The sequence below is a fragment of the Ptychodera flava genome, chromosome 10 (assembly GCF_041260155.1).
Source record: "Ptychodera flava strain L36383 chromosome 10, AS_Pfla_20210202, whole genome shotgun sequence".
NCBI classification, from domain to species: domain Eukaryota; kingdom Metazoa; phylum Hemichordata; class Enteropneusta; family Ptychoderidae; genus Ptychodera; species Ptychodera flava.
The window spans coordinates 15,504,475-15,530,048 of record NC_091937.1 but is presented as its reverse complement, the minus strand read 5'-3'; the positions used below and the strand labels follow the sequence as shown (position 1 = coordinate 15,530,048).

General features: G+C 38.4%; 1 protein-coding gene across 2 annotated transcripts; it reads right to left on the bottom strand.

Annotated features, from left to right (window-relative positions):
* Window positions 1-651: 651 nt before the first annotated feature.
* Window positions 652-25,341, bottom strand: LOC139142103 (xaa-Pro aminopeptidase 1-like). 2 transcript variants are annotated; one of them, XM_070711926.1, is made up of 21 exons: window positions 25,120-25,341; window positions 18,294-18,430; window positions 17,129-17,239; window positions 16,844-16,898; window positions 15,702-15,806; window positions 15,247-15,354; window positions 14,748-14,897; window positions 11,681-11,776; window positions 11,410-11,491; window positions 10,061-10,301; window positions 9,316-9,402; window positions 7,731-7,843; window positions 6,364-6,441; window positions 5,843-5,914; window positions 5,227-5,290; window positions 4,245-4,314; window positions 3,886-3,990; window positions 3,211-3,282; window positions 2,693-2,769; window positions 2,383-2,481; window positions 652-1,960 (listed from the first exon to the last, which is right to left on the bottom strand). In XM_070711926.1, the coding sequence occupies exons 1-21, from the start codon at window positions 25,160-25,162 to the stop codon at window positions 1,745-1,747; spliced, it is 2,181 nt and encodes a 726-aa protein (XP_070568027.1). In that variant the 5' UTR covers window positions 25,163-25,341; the 3' UTR covers window positions 652-1,744. The 2 variants fall into 2 exon arrangements, with proteins under 2 accessions (XP_070568027.1, XP_070568026.1); XM_070711925.1 differs by having other exon boundaries at window positions 18,294-18,433; window positions 25,120-25,325.
* Window positions 25,342-25,574: the final 233 nt, after the last annotated feature.

Here is a 25,574-nt window from a genome sequence, read left to right as displayed (position 1 = left end):
CAGCCAATCAGCCACTGTGAATAATTGTAATCGACCAATCAGCTACAGCCTTCAAAGCCGGCCGGCGCAGATTAGTTCTCAGAGCGCTGAACATTTGAATTCAATGATCTAAAATTTAATTCAAAGTTATAATTTAGTCTTGCTCATTGTTGCCAAAACACGATATCCCTTAACCCTAGATCTCGACCGAAATTTTGTTGTCGATAATAATATTGGACATTACAGACGGACATTTTGTTGAACACAAGGCACTTGACATGATTTTGGGAAAAACACAACAAACTTTTTACAAGCAAGAAAAACTAATGAATATCTATCAAAAAAGAGCAAATCGAATATTCATAATAGTTTTTGGATATTGTAAAAGAGGTATGGAGAATGTCAGGAAGAGACCATGCATTCCAGCAACAAAGACATTAAAGTCTTGGTTTAAAGGGATACAGTCGTCGTAACTGTGCTCAAAGGTCGTATGGGATCCATACGACCAATGTAAACACTGCAAGGTACGATGAAAGTTAAAACATGCCTGTCATAATCTACATCGTACAACTAGATACTTCGCACAAAAATACATTGTTTGTAATTTAAACAAGAAACTCGCACAGGCGCAGTTAAGACGATTGTTTCCCTTTAACTTACTGAATGTACGTTATTGAAAAACTATATTTATTTTGTAGTCATGACAGAGACAAATCGCAACTCAGTGCACAGAAATACTCCCGTGCCTCTGAGAAAGTCAGTACATACCGGGCAGACGGTTTATTTAACATCATGTAGAAAAATGTATTGGAAAATTGTTAGCAAGCTTCAATCGTAAAATAGTCTGAGTACAATAGGCCTACAAGCTGTAGTAAAGATGTGAACTCAAGAATTAAACCCAGAACAAAGACCAGTAATTCATAAACAAAACGCAACATATCAAAACACTTCTTAAGGCAGCGATATTTTTCTGGTCATTTTACATCGCTTGTTTTCATAGCACACGGTCCAATATAAATGGAAAGAAATTCCCAGAGTTCGACCAATCAAGAATATTTTGAAAGTAAGTTACATTGTAACTATACTTTCACAGTGTTGGCGCTATACTGAAAATGTAACAGTTCAAGACATCTGACCTCGATCCCGGTCTTGTATTATATATAAGATATAACTACTCCGCTTATTAGAGTGGGTCAAACAAAGTAACCGAGAACGAGGCCAAGGCTTTCAATAACGCTAATTACTCTATCTGATGGAATCGTTGAGTCCCTCTCTGGTACATGCAACCATCATCAGGACTACAAAACGCCTTCAGTATTACAGTTCTAAATACACTATTACAAGGAATAACGGTGATGTTCTTAAAGAAAATGTGGTTTCGTCTTCAAGAAACTTCTTCGTCATCGACGTTTCACGCAGTTATAATATACATCATGAAAGAAACATTGCAATAAGTCGTGAGCAATCTGAAAATTTCTTGTCAATATTTGGATGTGACTGTGAAACCATATCGTTTTTCTTCACGACACTTTTTTACTGTACAACAGTCAATGTTCTTATAAATGTAATATTTCTGGTGTTATATCATGACAGTTTTGCTTAAATTGCTAGTTAATGTTGCGTCATGTTATGCTGACATTTCACGGTCGATGTAAGTGCGGAGGAAATTTAAGCTAGATTTCATCACGTATATACACTGTGAAAAAATCTATTTCTCCAAAATTTCAATGTCGCCACTCGGTGCATAGGTGGAATGGTGTCCAATTTAATTGAAATTATTGAATATTGATACAACAGTCACGGTCATCAGGAGAATAACATTCGCGAAGATCGTCTGGGCACCATCAGTTGGGGGACTGTATGGAACGGGGACTGGCTCTGTTTGTCGTATCATCCAATCGTAGGCGTCCTGGTTCTTCTGGCTCAGTCTGGGACCAACCTTTTCGCGAACTTTCTGGTGGTAGTCGTTCAACCAGTTCAACTGAGAACGATTTATTGAACGAATAAATAATAAAGTAAGTAATTATTGATAAATAACTAAAACACATACATACATACATACATACATACATACATACATACATACATACATACATACATACATACATACATACATACATACATACATACATACATACATACATACATACATACATACATACATACATGAAAACACGACATCTAGATACGATGTTGTCGATCTAGCTCTGAACGACAGATGGCGCACTTAGTCGTTCAAACACATTCGCTATGAGTTACTGAGTCTTTGTAAACGTTCCGTTAAAACAGTATTGCAGTTTTACAACAGCACATTGAAGGCACACGCTAACCTTCATGACTGGTCTGCAAATCGTTATAGCTCGGAGAAATCTCGGTATCTCGCTATTACTACGATAATCTCACCTGATCCAATGACATCATCTCGTATTTAATCAGTTTTGGCTCGAACGGTACAAACGCCACTTCTTCGAACGTGAAATACTTCAAATCTCCAAAGTTATGCTGTTAAAAAGTAGAAGAAGAAAGCAAAGGTATTTGGTGGGTGAATTGATGAACCATTCGATTCTGTTTCATCTCTGTCGACGAAAGGTCGTTTGTGGGAGGCATTGGCCCTAATAATATGAAAAGTTACAAGTTCCGAGAGAAAATCTCGAAAATGACTCAATAACATCGAGATAATGAAGTAACGCCTGTAAGAAATGATGTGACGTACCGGCGTGTCTGCATCTATGACCATGAATACGGTTTCAAGGCGAACACCATACTCGTTGTCTTCATAGTAACCAGGTTCTGGAGAAATAGAGAAAACGATGCTTTCACAGCAAGCTAGCTGCTATCTTTCAAATGTGAACTCCCTTTGATGATGTATGTCACGTCAATTCATTAACAACAATACATAAGGCATAATCAGCGTGATATGATTACGACTCTAGACGCTGCATTGAGTGAGAAACTCACGATGCTGTGGGCGCTAATCTTTTATAAAAGTATCATGGACATGTTGATTATTTGGTCATTATATCTTGGATGAGGCCAGGTCCCAAAATAATCACATTCGCTGTTACAATACAATCATGCAGAACACATCTGAAGTACATCCAGAAGACGTTCACCTTGATTGCTGTGAAATCTTCAAACTGAACAAACTTTTTACATCAATAATCAGTGATACGGAACAAACAAAAAAGCTTCATGATATACCCTGAGACAATAGTTTGATCAAGACCTTACCGTCTGAGGAAAACATTCCGTACTCTAGCGGGGCTTGTCCCTTACGGCAGCCAATGTAAATACGATTGGGTCCTGGATTAAAAACAGAGCTTGAGAAAGTTAGTTTTCTCAACTTGGTGAAACTCAATGGTAGATATTTCATTTCAGAGCAGGGGTGTAGGCGTCCTTTTTAACCGAAGGAATGACTTGACGATAATAATAGAAACCGTTACATAGGCCGAGCCGTGTGACAAAAATTATACCTTTTCTAGCGAGGCGATTGGATTTGTCATTGCATGTCAAATGAAATTTTGACAATGCGAGCAAAGCGATGCTTGTGTTTATACGTAAATCATATTAACAGCTGATGTCGCTCCACAAGAAAGGATCATCTGTACTGTTTTGGCTGCGATACTTTCTTCTGATCAAAACATGTGGAGGACACATATCGAAAGAGGTTATATTACACTGTACGTTGCACTGTTAGCAATTATGATGATGATATCAGCATATCGTGCGACATTTTAGAGCACCAAGGAACCTCTGATTTTCACCGCAGTCGCTTTTTATAAGTGATTGATTGTGATTTCAACGTCAAAGAGATCCTGAATGACTTTGCAGTCTTTGTCTGATTCGAATGTCGCAGACGAGTTCGAAGAGTAAAAATTGAATGTACTCGACGTTCAAGTTTGTTACCTTCGTGCACATTCAGCATGGCGCCGATGCCGTGTCCAGTTCCATGGCGATAATCCCAACCATAGTCCCAAAGAGGTTGACGAGCGTGCACGTCGATGTCGCGACCTTGAAGAAGTAAACAGTCCTGTAAGCACATATACTTAAATTGCTACCAAGGAAACACGTGATGTATTTACAGCACAGGTTCAACGCAACCAAATCTATGAAGATTGTACACAAGACATAGTTTATACATAGAAACAAAAATGTGTGATTTCTCCATTTTGTTAACATTTACCGACAAAAGATACTCAAAAATACATGTACACGTTTTCTCTTTCGATAATACTATGCAGAAAGCATTGGTGATTATTGCATACCGTAGGTTCCTTCTGGGAAAATACTCAGAGAGAGATCAATAGCCCCCATTAGCACTCGGGTATACGCTTGCTGTGGACAAAATAAAACAGGAAGATGCACACATCTATTACTGCATAGTGTTCTACTTAGAAAAAGGTAGAAAACGCACAGGGAACATTATATTGAATTTCGGGAAAATATACATATTAAAAACCTTCGGATCTCATTCGATACAGGATGATCTGTTTTACGTACACCAAGAACATCTGGACATTCTGTCACGGTTTGTTTTGTGAATTTTGAGATACAATTCTATTTGAGTTCATTTAATTTTTTGAGGTAATGCTAGGGTCAAACTTTTTTGAGGTACTGATACTGGGTTTGCATATAGATGTTTTGCGCTCTATGTATACCGCGTTTTTGTATGTTAAGGCATGGTCTTCCATGTGCCAGGTTAGTGTGGTCAAAGTCTGTTGAACCATGACCAGAGCTGAGGTTTCCAGCTACGTCCTCGAGTGTTTGGACTTGGCTGAACTGCAGCTACCGACCGGTTTCAAAGAGTCTTTTTAAGTCAACGTCGGACAGTCGTCGCTCAGCACTTCTATCTATGGCAAGTCGTAGTTCGTGCTTCGTTCAAGAAGGGACTGCCACATCGTTTAATCGACTGTTGTTGCATATTATTGTCAGTAATCCGAGATCGCCCAGTATTTCATAGCAAGCTGTATACTTTTTACTCGTAATTTACTTGCTGTATTACTTATTTCAGTTCATTTTGTGTGTACATGACATGTCTTATACCAAATTAAATATGCTTATTGCCTTAGACTGTGTGTTGGTATCACTTTCCTCAATATTCCAGCTTTGTTCATGTTTCGTTTGGTTTTGCTCTTCCTTAGATTTTCGCAGCCCTAAGCCAACTTGTGACACATTCGAAAATATTTGCTTGTACTACCTGTTATTGCATTTTTAACAGTGTTGCCCGATTACTCCGGGATTTCCTACCTTATGAATTTCTTGGGGTGATCCGTAGTGCATCGTTCTAGTAGTGTCAACTGTGGTACCACACCTGAAACAACAGACATTGTATAACCATGCAATATACTTGGATCAGACTAAATATTTTGCAGATTTTAATCAAGATGGCTGATACATACATTAAACAGATATTCCTCTTCCGTCTACTGGTGTGCCTTCATAACGGATTACCCTTTTTTTAATCATGTTAGCGATCAATATTACAAGCCTCCCTCAGTAAATTGTTTGTCTTTATCATATGAGACGTGAACTGTCTTCTCCTATGTGGCTATATGTCTCCCTTCCTGTCTCTTTTTCTTTCTCTGTCTGTCTGTCTGTCTGTCTGTCTGTCTGTCTGTCTGTCTACATGCCGGTGCTCGTCTATCTCCCCCTCTCCTGTCTCACGCACTCTTTGGTCGCTCTTTTCTCTGGCACACACAGAAACCGACATAGATGAATGAACGAATGAATAAATAAATAAATAAATAAATTATAAATAAATAAATACTAAATAAATAAATAAATAAATAAATAAATAAATAAATAATAAATAAATAAATAAATAAATAAATAAATAAATAAATAAATAAATAAAATTACTCACTTGTACTGGCCCCCAGAGTCAAGCAGGTACAAATTTTCTTTGGTTATTTTGGAGTCCGTCTCTTCACTTGGCCTATGTTGACATAAAACCAACAAGATATGTACACTTCATTACACAAAAAAAACGTTCCGTTTATGTAGAAAGACGTCCTTTTCTCTTCTTGTTAAACCTATATCCTTTATTATGTTTTTTCATTTTATTCAATTATGGTTGTCAGTTAAACGGACACGTAGTTTAACAACCTTAGGATAGAATACATGGATACTTGTGATAACATTCATCAATTTACTGCACTTTAGTTTCTTCCCTGAGCAAAAGAAAATACAAACCCTTTATAGTGGAGGACTGTGTATGGTGTAGAAAAGCACGTAGAAATTTTGAAAAGTCTGTGGTAAACTCAGTAATTAAGGGTATTGTAATAAAATGTTCATTTGTTCTTAGCTGAAAACAATGGTAACGCTGTCCCGGAATATGGTTAAGAGAATTGAACATTCGGACTGTCTGGTATTCTTTATACTTACGTATAGTGTATCACAGCGGCATTGGGACCAAAGGCTGATATGTAATTAAAGCTTTTCATCACATAATCGGGCTGATCCCTGTATGAAAAGACAGTAATAATATTATACACTGTAATAGTTCATATATATATGGTATGGGTTCACTGCTAAGTGATGGTGTGTTGAGTTCATTGGTAAGGATAGGGTAAGTTTTTAAATCACTATTACAAAAATATGATCTGCCTTGAAATGTGCAGCGGTTCCATTCATGTTAGGTCTTTCATTGTTCGACCTTGTACACTGGAGATGAGAAGACGGAGCTCGAGTTAGTGATCAAATAACAAGACGTGTGTGGTTATAAGCATGATGCTGAATGGAAAGTATGGAAACGAAAAACTTGATGTTGTAAATTCTATTCATTAAATGATATACTAGTTTAATCGTTTTGCAAACACAGCGTTTGCTCATTGCATTATACCTCGGAATGTTTCGGCAGAAGATAAAAGTTACAATCTCAAGATAAAAGTCTGGTTGGAAATGTATTTCTTGTCGTGTATTCCGCAGCTTTCATACTAATTTCAATATCTTTAACGTACTGAATAACTTTATCCTTTCACATCACTTTCAAACTCGTGGTAAAGTCACTATGGCACAACTTTAATTTGTAAGATCACAGGTCTCAGAATCATGTTGAAGATTCAGGAAATACGATATCCATAAAGCGCAATGTGTAGAAACATTAAGGTAGAATGCGCCTCGGGGACAGATATTCTCAAACCTTTTAAATTCTTTTCTGATATACCACTTGTGGGGGTTCATTGGAAAGCTCTTTATGTAAGAAAACTTTCCACCGGATTAGTTTTTCGAAAATCGAAAAAAATTATTTTTTCTCCATAGAGTTAACAAAGGGGTGGCGGCCATTTTGAATTTCAAATATCGGTAAATCTTGAGTAATTTGTTTCTGCAGCACCAAAATTTGCACGGTGACCCCCGATTTTTATTCTTGATTTTGAAAGAGAACGATTGAGATATTCCTTGAGGAAAATTTGAGCAAAAGTTTAAATATTTCACTTTCGAGGCGCATACTTAATTGTACATGTAGATTTACTCCGCAGCATGATTTTGAACGATGAACGACTATAGAGTTGTTAGAAATTTAAAAAAATATTGAACAATGTACATGAGTACATACATGACAAGTGCATGAGAACCTTTGCAGTATTTTTAAAGGGTATGCCCTCTATATCGAACAGAAAAACTTAGCTATTGAAAATTGAAGTTACACGTAAACGTTCTCTGACAACATTCAAAGTTAAAATAAGGCTATGCGCAAGCGCTTGAATAGTTGAGACTACAAAAGTCATCAGATATATATTGAAACATCTTACTTTCTGAAGGACTCAGCTTTGTCAGCAGCTGACATTTCAGTAATTTCTTCTCCGTCTTCCATGGCATTTTCGATCCAATGCAAAAACTCAATTAAAGCAACGGCATCTTGTAGCTGTCGATGGAAAGGAAGGTTTGTAAAATAAGAAGGGAAGGGAATTGTATGCATATGGAATTATGTCGTAATTTTCTACAAATCCACCCAACCACAAATGCGCAAGTATATCTTACCATTGAGTTCTAAGTAATCTCATTTTATGGCGAAAATAGAAGCATAAGAATGTTAAAAGTTGACCCGTCGGACGGATACAGTCGTCGGAACTGCGCTCAAAGGTCGTATGGGACCCATACGACCAATGTAAACACTGTATCGAAGGTGCGATGGTAATTGATGAAAGTTAAAACACGAGTGTCATAATCTACATCGTGTTAATTTAAATGTTGCAGCTATAGTGATGAGGTGCATCTAGATATCGTGCACGAAATACATTGTTTGTAAACAAGAAACTCGCACAGGCGCAGTTCCGACGACTGTTTCCCTTTAACCTTTCGTTGCACGGGTACTCGGTATGTCGCGTTTGTCATGACTTTTGTTATATTTCTAACCAGAAAAATGCTGAAAAATGCTCCCGTGTTTCAGTATGTATGTCGCAGTGGTGTGTAAATTCAGTAAATTCTCGATGGGTAAATATGCAAATTACTAATTACATTGTATGTAAAGTCCATCACATGTTGTTGTAAGCAATATGTTTATCAAGTTTTGCCGAATTTGGAGGGGTGAATGTTGACATTGAAAATGCAAATTAACAATTACCTGACCACGAATTACTAAATGTCTTTCACTTCTGGTATATCTGTGTATCGTCAACAAATCTGGCAAATTTCGTTGAATCGGGTTGAGTCCTTCGAGATATGAAGCCTTTATTGTAAAACTTTATATTTAAATTTGCAAATGAGCAATATATTGGACATGAAACTGCAAAATGATATAATGATATAATTGTATGATCAATATCTTTATCATGATTCATCAGATTTGATGTAGTCATTCTGAGAATATATGGCCTCAAGACACCTAATTATGCAAATCAGCATTAATTATACAAATTAGCATTAATTATGCAAGTCCCACCGATTTAAAACTAGTTACCAACATAAACATACATCTTCTATGTAGCTGATTTTATCCTGATCCATAAAGTCATTCTTGGTTTATTTACTTAATTGCAAAAGTTCATCAAATATGCAAAATAGCAATTAACTTATGCCATCTCATTACTTAACAACATATCTCTCAACATTTTGTGCAGCAGTTCTTGTTTTATATTAGTTGCTCTAAAATTATTAATTATGCAAATTAGCGTAAACTGCGCAAGTCACGCCTACCAAAAACTGAGCAAGTCTTACCATTACCAAACAAAATCGACAGACGAGACTTGATTAAAATCTGGCGAGCGATTATTGAGATCCCGTGTCCACAGACAGACAGACTCAGACAGAAAGGTAGACATGCAGACAGACGAACAAAGATGCGACAATTAATCACGTGTGTGAACTACGTGAGGAAAAACTTAAATCAGTACTTACATTGCCTTCCTTCATTCCCTCGATTTCATTTTCATTCTTTACTGCCTTCATAATCCTGATCGGAACAGCGGCTGAGTAATGTTTGGCCTTTACGTTAAAACGAAAAAGTAATATCAAAATAATATAAAAGTATATTACAGAGCGGGTTTTAGCATTCTTCATCATTAACTATTTCAGTACATGTTTGTCGATGTCAGTGAATTGTGACGTCATTCCCATATGGATAATTTGTCCGATTATTCAATATTGTGGACCAGATGTTTTTTACAATTCACTGGCATTGCCAAAACTATAAAATAATTGCAATAAAGTATCCCCACCCGGTCCTTAATAGACTTCAGCAAACTTTGCACTCCATGATGTACTCGGCCTCGCCTCGTACATTATGTCTTGCAAAGTTTGCTGTCGTCCATCATGGACCTAGAGGGGATACATTATTGCTTAAACAATCAGCAATATGTAACCTCATGCATACATTTCCTAAAACTAAGTCTCCTACTTCCAACGTGTTGACATTCAAATGTCACTTTCATAAAGACCCCCAGCGTTGAAGACATTCTCTCTCAGGGTTCAAGGCACGGTCCATAACCGACATGGAAATTGTAATTCATCTTCCATTGCTAATTGTATTTCTGTTGCTGAGCTGGCAGTTCAACGTATTCTTTTTTTCATATGAAGATTTGCAATTCTTATGGATAGGATCTTTTTATCTTTTCCTAGCAAGACAAACTCAAAAACTACAAACCTCATCCACGTTGCCATAGATACCATAGCTTGCGTCATAGTCACTGATCCAAACTTTATTAATGCCTTCCTTATCGGCTTCGTTGTTGAGATCACCGAGGAAAGTGTCGTATTCCCGGATGTCCAGACACTGATGGTTTTGCTGTGGGTCTGCGCACACAGCTGTCTGGTCATTTCGTTTGAGATGATCCCGTATTTCAGGGACATCAGTCACAAGTTTGTCAACGTTGATGATGTAGAGTCTGTTGAACAGATATGTGTGTGGCACTACGAGTTAGGATATATTGCAATAACACTACAGTGTGTTCATCAGTCGAAAATACCTCATAGGGAGCCGTCATTATTTACGGCCGGGGAGGGTTTGAAGGAATTTCATTGGAAACTTTGAAATTTCGAGTAACCCCCTGCCAACCATGACGAATTTGAGTAACCCCCTATCTAACTCAGAAATTTTGACGCACCTACTTAGAAACGTTAAATATCAATACATGTTTTTGTAAACTTTACAAAAATACAGCATTAGTAAAGACCTTCAAATCCTGCTGTACCCTGCTAGATTATCATCGGTTATCTTATGATGGTTGAAAAAGGTGAAACCAACAAAATGAAATAAATTCAAAGTTGCAATAAAATGTACATATAAAAGCTAACGCTATAGCCAGTATCCAACCATATAGCATTGTTTACTTTGGATGGGTATCATGACAGAGTTTTCACTAAGGCATCAGGCAGGGCAGAATTGTAAAATTATTCGGGGAGAACATGCGGGAGTCTGAGGGGGGAAGTGTCAGAGGGGTTGTCCACTCTCTTGCGTGGAAAATGTTGAGAAATCTGTTAGAACACCCCAAGGGGAGAGAACGAGAGGGGATGTCCCCCCTCTCGCATCGAAAATTTTGAGAAATGGATGTGTGAAATGGTGCAATCTCAGAGGTGATTCAATTCATTCTGCCCAAAAATTGAGTAACCCCCCTTCTTTCTCTGCACATTTTGAGCGATCCCTTTCTAGATTTCAATTTTTTGAGCGACCCCCCTCAAATTCCTACGACCCCCGGGCCGTAAAAAATGACGACTCCCTTAGTCATTGTCTAGACAAGGACGGCTCATGTCTCTTGAATAGTCCATCAACGTGTATCAGCATGGTTGAGAGACGTTTGTCTTGTGATGCACTTAGCTAGACACATTTTTTTCCTTACACTCGTAATCTCAAACATCAAAACTGTTAAATTCATTGTTATTTGATACTTTAAAATTTGCTTCATACTACTACTACTACTACTACTACTACTACTACTACTACTACTACTACTATTATAAGAATTATAATAATCATATAATATGCTGATAACTCACATTGTCTCTTCCAGGGTGAGAATGGTGTACGATGAAAAAACAGGACTATTTGGGATATCCGCACCTCTCATGTTGAGCAACCCTGAAACAAAACCAGAAACAAGTACTGTTTGTCTATTGTGGCAGAATTGATGAAGGATGTATGACAATTTTTTTCAAACGCACTTCATGTGAAATCACTCTTTGTATACAAATGACAGTTGTGGCTACTACCATTTTAACTCTCTGACGGAGCACATCTGTTGATAACGAGTCGACGAGTGCTACTTACACGCAGTGTCGTCCAAAGCATGCAGTACCAACATGTCTACGTCGACTTTTTGCATTTCATCACGCACGTCTTTGATTTTATCCCACCACTCTTGTCCTGCCAAGTAAAAACCACGTATAACGATGTGACGGCATTGCGGTCGGCTAGAGAACTCACACCGACATTTAAATGTTCCTCGATGCACTATAAATCACACATGCAAGATGATTATATTCCAGATTAGGGAGCATTCGTTATTTACGGGGAGGGGGGGGGGGTTGGTGGAATTTGAGCGACAAATGAAACGTAAAAAGCGACCCCCCCTCCAAATCAGATTTCTAAAATTTGACCCCCCCTCAATTCATCAATTGTAAAATGTGACCCCCCCCCCCATGAAAAAAAAAATTCATCAGATTTGATTCATTAACCCTTCGCACCCTGTGCGGCCCCGGGCTGAAAAAGTTTCCTCACATACTAGAGAATCAACATTTTTGGTGAAATGCCAAAATCAAATTTTTTGCACACACATGAACTTGTAATCGCTCTAGTCTAATCAAGTACACTAATATCAATAATCAAGAGTACATAAATACACAGATTTGCCTAGTTTTATATTGGAAAAAAGTTATTCATAGTTTCCATATAGACAAGAATAGTGAATCAACATTTTGGTGACATTCTAAAATCAAATTTCTTGCACAAACATCCACTTGTTGCCACCCTAGTCTAATTAAGTAAATTAATATCAATAATCAAGCGTACATAAATACACAGATTTAACTGTTTTGTAATGGAAAAAAATTATTCATAGTTTCCTCTGACAAGATAGTGAATTAACAATTCGGTGAAATTCCAAAATCAAATTTCTTGCTCACACATGCACTGGTAACTACCCTAGTCTTATCAAGTACATTAATATCAATAATCAGAAGTCTATAAATACACAGATTTAGCTAATTTTGTATTTTAAAAAGAAATTATTCATAGCTTCTCATAGATTATGTATGGAGGACCTGTGTATTTTCTATTTTGCCTGGGAGTTCTTGTGTGTTATCACTGTATACCTAGGGAGTCCAAGACGGGAACTTTCCAGAGAGTGTTTTACGTTGTATGCTGCACTGGCACTGGAAGGTTTGAGTGTCAGCGTGTGCTTTTTAAATCAGATATTCTCTATTTTGAGTCTTACTCAAGTCAGCAGATATGTAAAGAAACTGGTGAGTGGCAGAGATCGAATTTTATGCGGATCGGACTGTTTATTTAAACCCTACGCCATCCTCTACTTTAGTCGATGGAACGAACATTGCTCACACAAGTGAAAGCCGTGCCGTATATTTGCAATATACGCACTGGCACGCTAAGATGATAATATCACCACAAGTTGAAAGCTGATCTTCTGCAGCAAATTGTGTGTTAAATGTGGACTTTATTCCGTTTATGAGTTCAGTCAGATGTCTGAGATTGTCATGAGAACATTATTTGTGACCGTTCCACTGAACTTTTGTCGATGCGCGGAGTTTAGCAGAGGAAGACTTCAGATTAGTTCGGCATGTCCCGACCGGAAGTAAACAAAGATCTGGCTGCTTCCGTGGTAGCTGAACTGGACGCTGCTTAGCAGTGAATTGCGTGTGTTGTCGCCGACTTTCATGTGCAGACATTACACGGGACTTACAATTGTGCTCATCATCGAACATTAGTTAAAGTCGCGTGTGAACTATTTGTGTTTCCCAGCCGCGTGGTCAAGTCTGAGGTACCTCTGCGGTAACGTTAAGTTTTCCATAGAAATTGTTAAGCATTTAGAAAGGGTTTGAACAGAGTTTTTGTTCTGAAGTGTGTTCGACTCCTGCCGTCGGGAGGTCGATCAGTACGGTTACTGTTACCATGGAGTAATATTTATAGTTTTGAAGTACGGTTTTACTATTTTATATGTAGACCCCGATATTTGACACAATATAGTAATATACAGAAGTTGTTTGTTACATTATATGACTGTGTGTTGGTTCCTCATTTCATGCCCCAACGCTGTGTAGCCCTGCGTACAGGTGTGTGCACGTGTGTTCCCAGCATTATATGGCCTCTACCAAAGCCCTGCAATGGTCTTTGAACAGACTTGAGGTCTCTGCGGCCTGGATCTGGACCGCAATGAAGACTAAAGGGTCTTTTTGGCCGAAATTCTGCTCTATTGGGGCAAAATCTTTTCCCTGCCTACCTTTACCTCCTAACCATCCCAGAAAAGATGCGATTGACTTCTCTAAACGCTCATTTTCTGAAACATAACAAAATCGACAAGTTGTTTACCCATGGAGATCCCCATTTTGAATCTCGCTGCAGAGACCCAAGTTATCTCCACAGACCGTTGCAGGGCGTGGTGGAGCGAGGCCGTATACGCCAGGAACACACAGACCTGTACTCAGGGCTACATGCTCTGTTGCTGCTCTAGAGAGGTTAACGTCAGTCTCGGACTTGTTGGCCCTGCTAGAGAAATAAATTTGGCTGAGCTTCGGTCGGTTATTATTCTGCCGTCTCGAAACATCGGTTACACAAGCAACATTTCGGTGAAATTCCAAAGTCAATTTTGTTTTCCATACTCAATACAAACCTTTGTAAAATTTGACCCCCCCTTCAATCATTGATTGTAAAACTTGACCCCCCCTAAAAAGCGGTTTTGTAAAGTCAACCCCCCCCTGATTTCCACCAACCCCCCCCCCCTCCCCGTAAATAACGAATGCTCCCTTATGAGCTCAAAGAGAACAAAGGAATCGTCTGCGTTCATGGCGCCAAAATATGATTCGATTGTATGATAAACCAAAGAATCAGTAACTGTAGGATGAAGGGATTTTTTCAATTACAAGTTTCATACTGTAATGAAAAATATGCAAATGCTCAGAGTGACATAACACAAGAATTTCTCATTACTTTGAAAAGGATTCGCCATTGAAAACCATTTTCAAGCACGGTTTATTAATATCATGAATAAAACCTTCTTACTACATTATATTGCAGAAATACTACGACTATACAATTTGTGTACGTAAGAATTCTATCAAAACGTCCCGTATACGACCAATTGTGAATTCACTGCTGTACAAACCTGCCCATTTGACGTCCATAATGTGAAGCGGTTCATTCGGGCATTCAGGCCGATCAGTCCATATCTCATCGACTAAATTCGTCTCTATAGAGTACATCGCGATGTGCTTGCTAGATTGATCGAATGCATCCTTGTACGTATTATACATAGCTAATGGAATAGAGGCGTAAAAGTGAGCCAAAATAAACGCGGCGGACATTGTAGCTGTTCTGTCATTTAACTGTGAATGTTTTTTTTTTATCCCTGGACAACGAAAGGCTCTGGCACGAACGTTTATGTACCTCGAGACATTTAGGGATTGTATTTTTTCGTCTTCTTAACATTTCAACTTATAGACGTCCATATGGTTGTAAATAAACGGAATATGATGATTTGCATGTCTTCCTGGCATAAGAATATGCTACCTCCCCCAAAGTAACGATTTTTTTTTATTTCTGAGCGACATATAGTCGCTAGTTTGAGTCAATCGCTGAAAAGATTGTAAAACAGTGTTACTTACTGAACGACATCACAGTCGGGTCAAAGGCAACTCTGGTTGGATTTTCAGCTGTCCCGGATGGTAGAACATCAATCAACCAATCCCATTCGGTGGGTGTCTCTGGTTCACCTGGGAGACGATGCATGACGGTGTTCACTTTTTTACAAAAAATGTTACTACACAATAACCGTAATATTTTTTTCTGTTCGACCATAAGAAGGTTTGCCAATCGGAGTGTTTTTATACATTTTGGATAAGACACTGTTGGTAAACTGCATAGAAATCGTAGACAATATGATTACATGCATACACATATGAACAAAACAAAACACTCTTTTAGCATACGCATCCACAAGAATACTATAATTTACTGTTGTATCTCTTTATCACGCCGATATTCTGTCCATATGGTCGATGAGGGTACTTTCAATCGCATTGTACACAAGACAAGTACTTGTTTTAGACTGATATCTGACCTTCGCGCATAAGCTGCCAGTTGCAGTCAAGTTGTTGTTCGGATTGTAGGAAGTATCGACCATCGGTCCACATCGCTGCCTCGTCAGTCGTAACGATGGCTAGACCTGGGGAAGTGAAACAAATATAAGTAGGAACTTCAATACTTGGTCGACTCAAAAGATAAGTAATTTGTTTCTAGCTCTACATATGTTATGAAAGAAAGAGCGACGATTTTAAAATGAGTGAAATATTAAACCTTGAGAATTGAGGCAGAAACTAAATTCGTTGTGTTGTTGTTTTTTCACCAGAAAAGATTTGACATATTGTACTTTGAAACGCGCGAAAGTGCATATTTTTTCTAGAATTTCATATCAGAATTAGTTTTATACCGTTTAAATATATTGAGGCGAATGCAGAGAAGCTGAGAAACTTGTTACTGTTTCCTTTGTGAATCCCCACCCATCCATCTCACCCCCCCACCGGCCGCCGAATTTGAGCAACTTCCAGATTCAACGGTGAAAGCCTACAAGCCATGTCTTATTATTTTACGTAAATTTCACGTAAATCGTGTGAGCTCATTTTCTCGTCTTATTCACAACAGATCTCTGTGAAAATCAAATTAATAAACCTGAAAGTTTACTTAAATAATCAATACTAATATTCAGAAGCATCACTTGTCTGTTTGCAAGCAAATCATAGTATTTCAACCTATTTCTGATTCAAAAATTGTTTTCCAATAATTGGAAAATTAATCTTAAGTTGCATGCCGTCTGATTTCTAGTGCTACAAAATATGTAAGAAATGTATCCACTAATGTGAGAAACACGCCAACAGCGGCCGGTCATTTTTGTCAGAACTGATACAAAATATAATTATTGTACTGAAAGGTTCATCAGCCTGCCATTATACATATATCCCACATCTATTAACAACTTTATTCGGATCTTCTCCAACATCTTTATTGACAGCTGGGATAATTCCAACACAACAAATGCATTGCACTGTGATGTTGATTTTTTAACTTCGAAAATATACCCGGCCCGGACAAAATCCACCAGCACTGTCTCTCATGTCATCAAGCGCAGTGCTGACGTCATTGGCCAATGTTAGCCTGGTATGCCTTTCCTTCGCTTAGGGTTCATATATTTGGAGACCAACTCACCATCAGAGCCAGACATTCCTGTTATCCAGTGCCGTCTCTTATGACACGATGCGCCCTGGAGAACGAGGCAGGGAGAAGAGACGTGAGTTGGGAAAGCTACGGATGAACTAACCCTGGCAGTCCAAGACACAGGGTGATTACAAATATACTGATATACACATGTGTGTTTTTCTTGAGACAAGGGCAATTTACTTTTATGGTTTTTTTATTATGGTCAAAACATAATGAGGCAACTTCTATTCTTCTGAGAATTCACACCAATAAATGAAACCATGGGATACGTACATAGTGAGAATCTGTTGACGGTACGATGTAAGCCAGAGCCTCATACTTTTCCATCTCTTCCCGCAACTCTTCCAACCTCTCTCCCGTGTGGACTGTAGTCGGTGGGTATTTCTATAAGATTAATGCACAACAACAAAAATGCATTGTGTAACGGACTCACAAGAATTAACAAAACTGTTTCCTGTGGCTTTTATACATGCCTTCGAAACAATTCTTTTTTTTTTGCCAATAGACATGCCTAGTTATGTCACATGAAGATTCCATTTTCTTTGGTAACTTTTTATTCCAAAGCTTTTTATTCAGTTGAATAGCATGAAGCATTTTTACCTATAATATGTATTATATATATATATATATATATATATATATATATATATATATATATATATATATATATATATATATATATATACATACATATATATATATATATAATATATATATAATATATATATAGGTAGGTAGGTAGGTTAGGCTGTACTCGTCGGTTGAGAAAGTGCTCGATGCGATCATTCCGCAGAGCGTTTGTACCTCAGAATTGACAGGAGTGAGACTCTGAGTTTCGCGCTCTATGCGGTCATCAGACAACTAAGGAATTCTTTCGGTGGCACCGAGGTGGCGAAGGTGTTGGTAAGAGGCGGACAGTTCCATTTCCATGGTGGAATTGCAAGTATAGTTCATCAAGTACAATTTAACTATATCTGCGATCCCACCTAGAAAATGGAACTGTCCATCACATACCAACACGTTCGGCACCGGGATATATATATATATATATATATATATATTATATATATATATATAATATATATATATATATATATATATATATATATATATATATATATATGGACTATAAGAGAATGAGCATGTAAACAGGGATGATCACGTGGACATAGTGCCCAGTACTTCATATCAATTGTAAATATAGAATATAGCATACCAGGTTTCCCTTGAGAGAGGCGGAAATATGCATGATCCTTCGTGCCAGATTTGTGTCAGTATTCTTTGAGTTTCACTCATTCGATTCTTGGAGTGTGAAATATAAATATCTATTATCATATCGCATATCTTTAACCCTTTCGAAATAGCCACATAAAATGACTGGCATAAGTGTGATTTTCAAATCCGTTATACATAAGCAATTCGACGGTTTTCGACTCACCGGATTGTCTGGGTCCGTGCAATCTCTTTGAGTATCTGGTATTTCATCTCCCTCTCTCCTTACTCGCTGCACACTGTCACTCCTAAATCGGTTCGAGCCTTCCAAAAGTACTTCTGGATATCCTGTACACAGAGTCACTGCTGATGTTGGCGTAAATTGAAAATAAATGACTCATTGTCAGCAGTTTCTATGATTAATAAAATAGTGCAGAGAGAGAAAGAGAGGGACAGAGACAGGCAGGCAGACAGACACACAGACAGATAGACAGACAACAGACAGACAGACAGACAGATGTTCGATGTATTTTAGCCATTAACACACTGCTATGGCCTAATTTTGTCTCTTGTGAAAATGATGAAAATATGAAAATCGGCGTTGACTCTACCAGGAGAGGCAAAGAACGCTGTCCTCAGACTAAAACGAGCTTGTCGTTGGAGTCAGTCTCGCAATCGGCCTGCGTCGCATCTGAAGAATACTTGTGAAGAAACAAGAGTAATTTAGCTCAGCACAAACGATCATTTACGTGAAAAAATTATTTTGAAGCAGTGAAGCCTCATTTTTTTCATCACAACAGCGCTATCAATTATTTTGTATTTGATATTACGTCACCGAGTCTAGCTGTCTGTAATGTAGCTCGGATCATGCAATAATGCTCAAGAAACAACGTTTGTTACCGATTTTTCGAACGACCTTCGATTACCTCGGAACTACTTTTACTTTTATGAAGTGCCTCTTTGAAGTTTTCCTTTTGACAGCTAATCAACCTCGTTAAATGTGTGCAATTCCAATTCTGGGCTAGCCAACAGGGCTGGAGTTTGGTTTTTTGTTGGATATGGGCCAGTATGGCATCTTAATTTGATCAAAAAATGTTGGGATGACCTTTGACCTACTTTCAGGTAGAAATTACAAGTTAGGTTCAACACTCTGTGACATAAAACACATTCTGGGCCTTTCAATGTACCTCATTAGTTATGCGTACTTTTTATTCTAGGCTAAATAACCGGGCTGGGGATTTGCTTTGGGTATGACCTCTATCGGACCAAAATAGGTAGCAGGTTTGACCCACATGTAGTGCCTCCATGCTCTCAAAAGAGACAGCCACCATAACCGATGGTTCAATTGAACCCATGAAAACATCAACTGATAATTCGACGTCATTTGCTATTATTTGTTATCATGAGTAATGATCTAAAGTACACAGACAAGTACTTCGAATTAACATCTGGTGGTTTGGTATTTATCAGCGTCGCGTTTGGTGCATCAGTCGGCACCTCTGTTGTTGACGATACTCGCGGAGCACAGCATGTTTAATTTGATTTGATTAAGTCAGACAAACCGATCAGAATTCAGATAAAAAACTAGTCGCAACAAACAGACAGAAAAACATTTTAATCGTGGTCCGAATATACAAAAAAACCACCAAAAGAACCACAAAAAAAATGCATTTCGCTGTTAAGACGTCTACGACGTAGTAACACTACTTGGAATTGCTGGGGGTTTGCAAAATTAACGACAAATATCATCATTGACAACATACAAATATATATTTGAAAGCATTTAAATGATGAACATACAAAAAGCTTAAAGGACTAATGACGACAATTTATGAAAAGGAACTATCCTTTGCATATTCCGAAAAATATAAATCCTAAAATCACGTCAACAAACAGACAGAAGAACATCTTGAAGTTAAAACGTATTTCAACCGTAGTCTGAAAATCGATATTCTCAAAACCCAAACAAATAGACAATAAACATCTCAAAGAACCACCAAAACGTTGCATTTCGCTGTTAAGACGTCTTGGACGTAGTAAAACTACTTGAATTGCTAAATTAACGACAAATATCATTATGAACATACATAAAAGTCTAAGAACGACAATTTATAAAAGAGAATTATCCTTTGCATATCAGGATACAATAAATCCTAAAATCAAGTCGACAAACTTATATGTAACACCGTTTATCTTATGTGAAGGTCGTTCTGAACATCTCATTACTAACGCTATTTGCCAAGATAACGCCGCAAGGGATTCAAAACATTTGACATACCAGCAACCAATTGCTTTAGTTTGCTCGTATCTTCAACCGTACTTTATGAGTAATCATAGATAGTGTTGACACACCTTCACCTTTTTATCTAGGCCACGCTTCTGTGCACAATCACGGCCCCGGTCCCTCCACAAAACGGTCAAGAAACACTTTTGTTCAAAGGTGCTAATCACCTACACAGTTGCAACAGTCCGCGTTGCGGTGGACGCAGGAAGCGAATGACGTCATAGGCAAGTTAGCGTCTTGTTTCAGTGGCGTCTTGTGACACGGTCCCGCTCCGGTATCCTACGATTTTCAGTCAATCAAGCTACTTTATTTTCATCTTTCTGCACTGTTTCGCATGTATTTGAAGACTGGTGAGAAGATGAGTAAAACAGTTTCTTAAAGATCTAGGTCACTATCGAGAAATCTTGGATGATATTTTATGGCCGAGTTCAGACATGAGGTGATCTTGACCGACGCCATGCATTTCGGAAAAACTGTGAATTTTACTCCCCCGTTTGTTTTTTCACCTTCATCAAAAAAGTAAGTCATGCACCTCCTAACAAGGCAAAGACTTCGAAAAAATAGGGAATCATGTTGTGTTGTTATTTTGAAACCTAATTCGACACAGAAAACTTGTCTTTTTTGCCGCGTTTATATTTTCAACTGAAAACAAAATGGCGTCGCTTGGGATCGACGAGTCGTATCTGCATTACATGGGAAAATCCTAAAATGTCTTCCTTAACTCCCTTTTGATATCGATTTAACATGATAATTCCTCAGTTCCAAACTTTGAGAGTTCGATTTGAAATTTTTAATCGTTTTCAACAAAATTCAATGCACGAAATCAAGGAACTCTTACGATGACCTTATTTTTGCAAGGTGCTCCCGTCGACCGTGCGTCGACCCATTGAGAGTTGGCATTATGGTAATAGTGCAACGTTTTTTCACCCTTTTTTTCTCCTTTATCGATCGTTCAGAGGTGTCAAGTGCGGCCCTACCGATCGTTCAGTCTTCTCAAAAGTAGGCAATCAGGTTCATGACGGAATCTGTTCTTTCTTAAAGACACAAGTTACTGCCGAACCCAATGTTTTGATTTTGTCGACCTTTCGAATTCTCAGACTGCCAAATTTAGAGAATCTAGAAGCCCTACAAGTGTCGCGACATTTTGGTGACATGACCTCCCTAAGCCTGGGTGCCAAACTCTCTGCCATGGATTTTCCTGATTGAGGATCAAGTGAGATACAAATCATGTCGTGTATGGGTTTCGTATGTTACCAACGAGAGACCGTGGTCAGCCCATCGATGGGTATTTATATACAAACTGATTGTATCGGTTGCTACACTGTGGACATTGGAAGACCACGCAAGGCTTGGGTTTCGCAGCAGTACGTGTCGACGCAGGATTTTTATCTTCCAAAATGAAGTCCCAATCAACATGGGAGTCGTCAAAATTGACGAAATCGTCTCCGAACTTGTACATAGTTCACGCTGCGTGACTCCACGGCAGGCAGATGTAAACAAACTTTGGCCTTTAGACGCATGCGCAGACAATAATCAGAATGCATTCTGGGAGAATTAAGTTTCTGCTTACGATAATTTTATGCACGTAACTGTTAACACCTCCCACCGCACGCGTGATAATCCGGGATTATCCCCATCAGTAAAATCAACAGAAAGCCCAATCGAAACCCGGACTATAACAAAAGAAACTGGTGGCGTTTCTTGACCGTTTTGTGGACCGTGGAGGGACCGTGGCACAATGTACTCAATCTCTAGATGCAGGAGTCGAAGTTACGGCGGAACAAAATGCTCAACTAAGGGGCTGCGTTGTTGGTTTAATACAAAGCACAGGGGCAGAAAAAAGTCCCATGGGGTGGGGAGGAGGTTTGTGCAACGGTTTACCTTATTTGATTTTATTAATTTTGACTGTGACATTTCTAATAAAGCTTTCGACTCCAAACTGTCTGACTGTGTTTTCAATACATACAATTCCTTATCTCCTCTTCAACCAGTGCACATACCACTCTAATTGCTCCGCAAACATTGCCAACTTGTTAATGACTGTGCGTATCAGCGGATTAGCTTATTAAGTCAACACCACAGCCGTCCCACATAGGACTACATGTTTGACGCCTGTGGTGTTGACTCAATCAATTAATCCGCTGATACGGACAGCGGATTAGCAAGTTGGCAATGTTTTCGAGCAATTACAGTGGTGTATACACAAGTTGGAGAGGAGATAAGGACTTGTCGGTAATATATAAAGCAGTCAGACGGTGTGGAGTTGAACTCTTTATTTGAAATATCACAGTCAAATTAATAAAATCAAATAAGGTAAACGTTGCACAAAAAAACCCTCCCTCCCCACCCCAGGGGACTTTTTTCTGCCCCCTTTGATTACAAACGCGCATTCGATTACCATGCATAAATTTGCATAATCTACACGCCATCTTGATATGCTCTAATGCGATTCCCGTGTCGGCGACATACTTAGTCATTGATAGAGTTAAGTTTTCAAATATTTTGTTTTCAAATATTTTTTTCCAAAAGTGTGTCAGAAGTTGAAAGGGGTGGCTAGTGGTTACTAGCTTTATCTAAAAGCAAATTGACCAACCCCAGAAAATTTTCGATGGAAAGCAAAGGGCTAACACTATTTAAATACTCAATGTCAACAAATACTAATGCGAGAACCAGGGATTGGGGATTGTCTCTTTAAGCTTCTATCATCTATTTCAGGGTTAATTGTGTACAGAAGAAGTTTAAATCATGATTTCATTGTAGGATTTTCATACTTTCAGACTTGCGCATAGGGAAGATGACAGGCGAAGTCAAGCGCAGTGCCTTTCTTTCGTAACGTGCATATTTTAATTATCTATGGTCTCTATTATAACATAGTGGTTCTTTGACGCTTATGGATAGTCATTTTTAATGAGTTTTACCCTTTTGAAATCACTTTTTGTCCAAGTGGTACTGGAATTTGAATCAGATTTTTGTCTGATATAGACAAAACATTTTCTCAAACAATATGGCGTCAGACAAACCGATCTCTGTAGATGTGAGTTTTCCTCATTTAAACCTTCCCTTGATGCACGCATATTACATGAGGGAACGTCAAAGTTATACAGGCATCGGCCATGGACTCACAAACATTGGCAGTGATAGGCAATTTTACTCTTGATGTGAAGTATATGGCATTTACTTTGTCAAAATCTATCTCGTGATGGTTGATCTGAACAGCGTCATAGTTCACTGCCTTATCTTGTATTTTCTTCTAACAAATTACAACCATTTTCAGTAATAGAGCGCGAAGCCACTGCAGTGAACTGCAATAAAACTGCTTACACTAATTAGTTTCAGTCTGCTTGTACAAAGGCAAAACTAGCTCTGTCTGAGGCTCGGGTTGTAAATGAGAGTTTACGATTGGCACCCTGTGTTCAAGATTAAGATACAATGTAACATTACCATGCACTGGTCCATGTACAAATCTTTTTATTTCAACTTCCCCAGACAAACTGTCTGCATGGGACATACAATGTTGTCGACTTTGCCAGCTGGCTACAGCTGAAACTAATTAGTGTGAGCAGTTTTTATTGCAGTTCACTGCAGTGGCTTCGCGCTCTATAACTGAAAATGGTTGTATAAAGGGTATGGTTATTGTGTAACAAAATATAGCAGGTTACAGTAATTCCAAAGTATTACAAACGTTCATGTTGAAATGTCATTTGAAGATGGCAACTTTTTTCGTTTTAGGTTTGAGATTCACCAAAAGTGTCTTGGTCATTTGTTTCCCATTTGAAATTATACTATATGTATGAACTTTCGACAAACCCAATAACAAGATACCCCTCTAAGTACGAACAGGACGTAATGTATTTTAACTGAACAGTGCACGGTGTGCTCAAAATGCTTAATAAGTAGTCTCAGTAAACACCAGAACCTGTTAAATGTTATGGCTGTGCTAATTTCCCAGAGTACAAGTATTTCCAGGTTTACGAAACTTATAATTTGTTGATGTTCAACGATGTTCTATATGTGCCATGTGGCATTTGTGTTTTGATCCCGTCAAGAGATAAGACCACATTCTTAAAAAGTCCAAGTACTGCGCCAAGTCATTGTGAACACATGTGACTGAATATTTTGATGGTTTATTATGTGCAATGGATATGTTGTATTTCGGCAAATTACGTCATCAAATGTATTGTTTTCTAAACGCGTTGTCGACTTTCTTTGATCAACCATTACATCTCTTGAGGTGTGGTAAACAATGCAAAAATAATCTGAAGCGAGATAATTGTTCAAAACAAAATTTGTACTGCCCTGCATCACATGTATGACGTGACTGAAAGTTTAAAAAATAAGGAATTCTAAATGCGGAAAGCCTGACAAGTACTCTTTACCAATCCGGCGGGGGTTATGCGAGGTCTTGTAAGTGTAGGGGAAAAACAATTCAATCCTTTTTCTAGTCACCCCAAAAAAATCTAATCGGCGATATCATATTGACGTCATCGCCCACAAACAAAAACACTTCTTGCATTGCAAAGCACCGCAAAAACACCAATTCTCTGAATTAGATTGAAACACATGGCGGCGAATTCGATCTTCCACCAAAAATCTCCATGAGATAGTCGAATTGGATTCTTGAAAGGATGACAATAGAGGGACAGGATAATGGAACAAAGTAAACATCGGTATTTGATGGATCGGCCTGCTCCCTGGGCGGCCAGTCGACCACAGCGATCACAATGATATGGTTTCTAATATCTCGTGCAAAAATTAATCATATACTTACCGTACACAAGGAAGATCATGAACAGGACACTTTTACCCGCCATGTTTGTCACAACGTGTGGAAAAACGGGTGTTCGGTCAGTATGCAGTAAACACTTCGGTTAGGGACTGCAATATACGAGACTGTATCAATGATGAAGTTAAGAGAGAAAAAACCCGCCCTTTCCATGCATGCATTGGCGTATACGCCAAAATGATTGACGTTTTGAAGCCAGGGCTTTTTGCAGATGTTCTATCTCTTGTAATTTATATTCAGCTTATCGCCCGCGAATCATCGTTTATCAACTGATGTGATCTTTCAACTTTGTTAGGGCCTATCAAATAGTCTGCTTTTCGGGGTGAAATTGCATCATGCATCGCCGTGTCTGAAATCAGTGACATTTTTCAAAGAGCTGAATGACAAAAGCCCTTCCCTGAGCTCTTGCACCACATTCAGTCGTGCTCCCTTTCAATTGC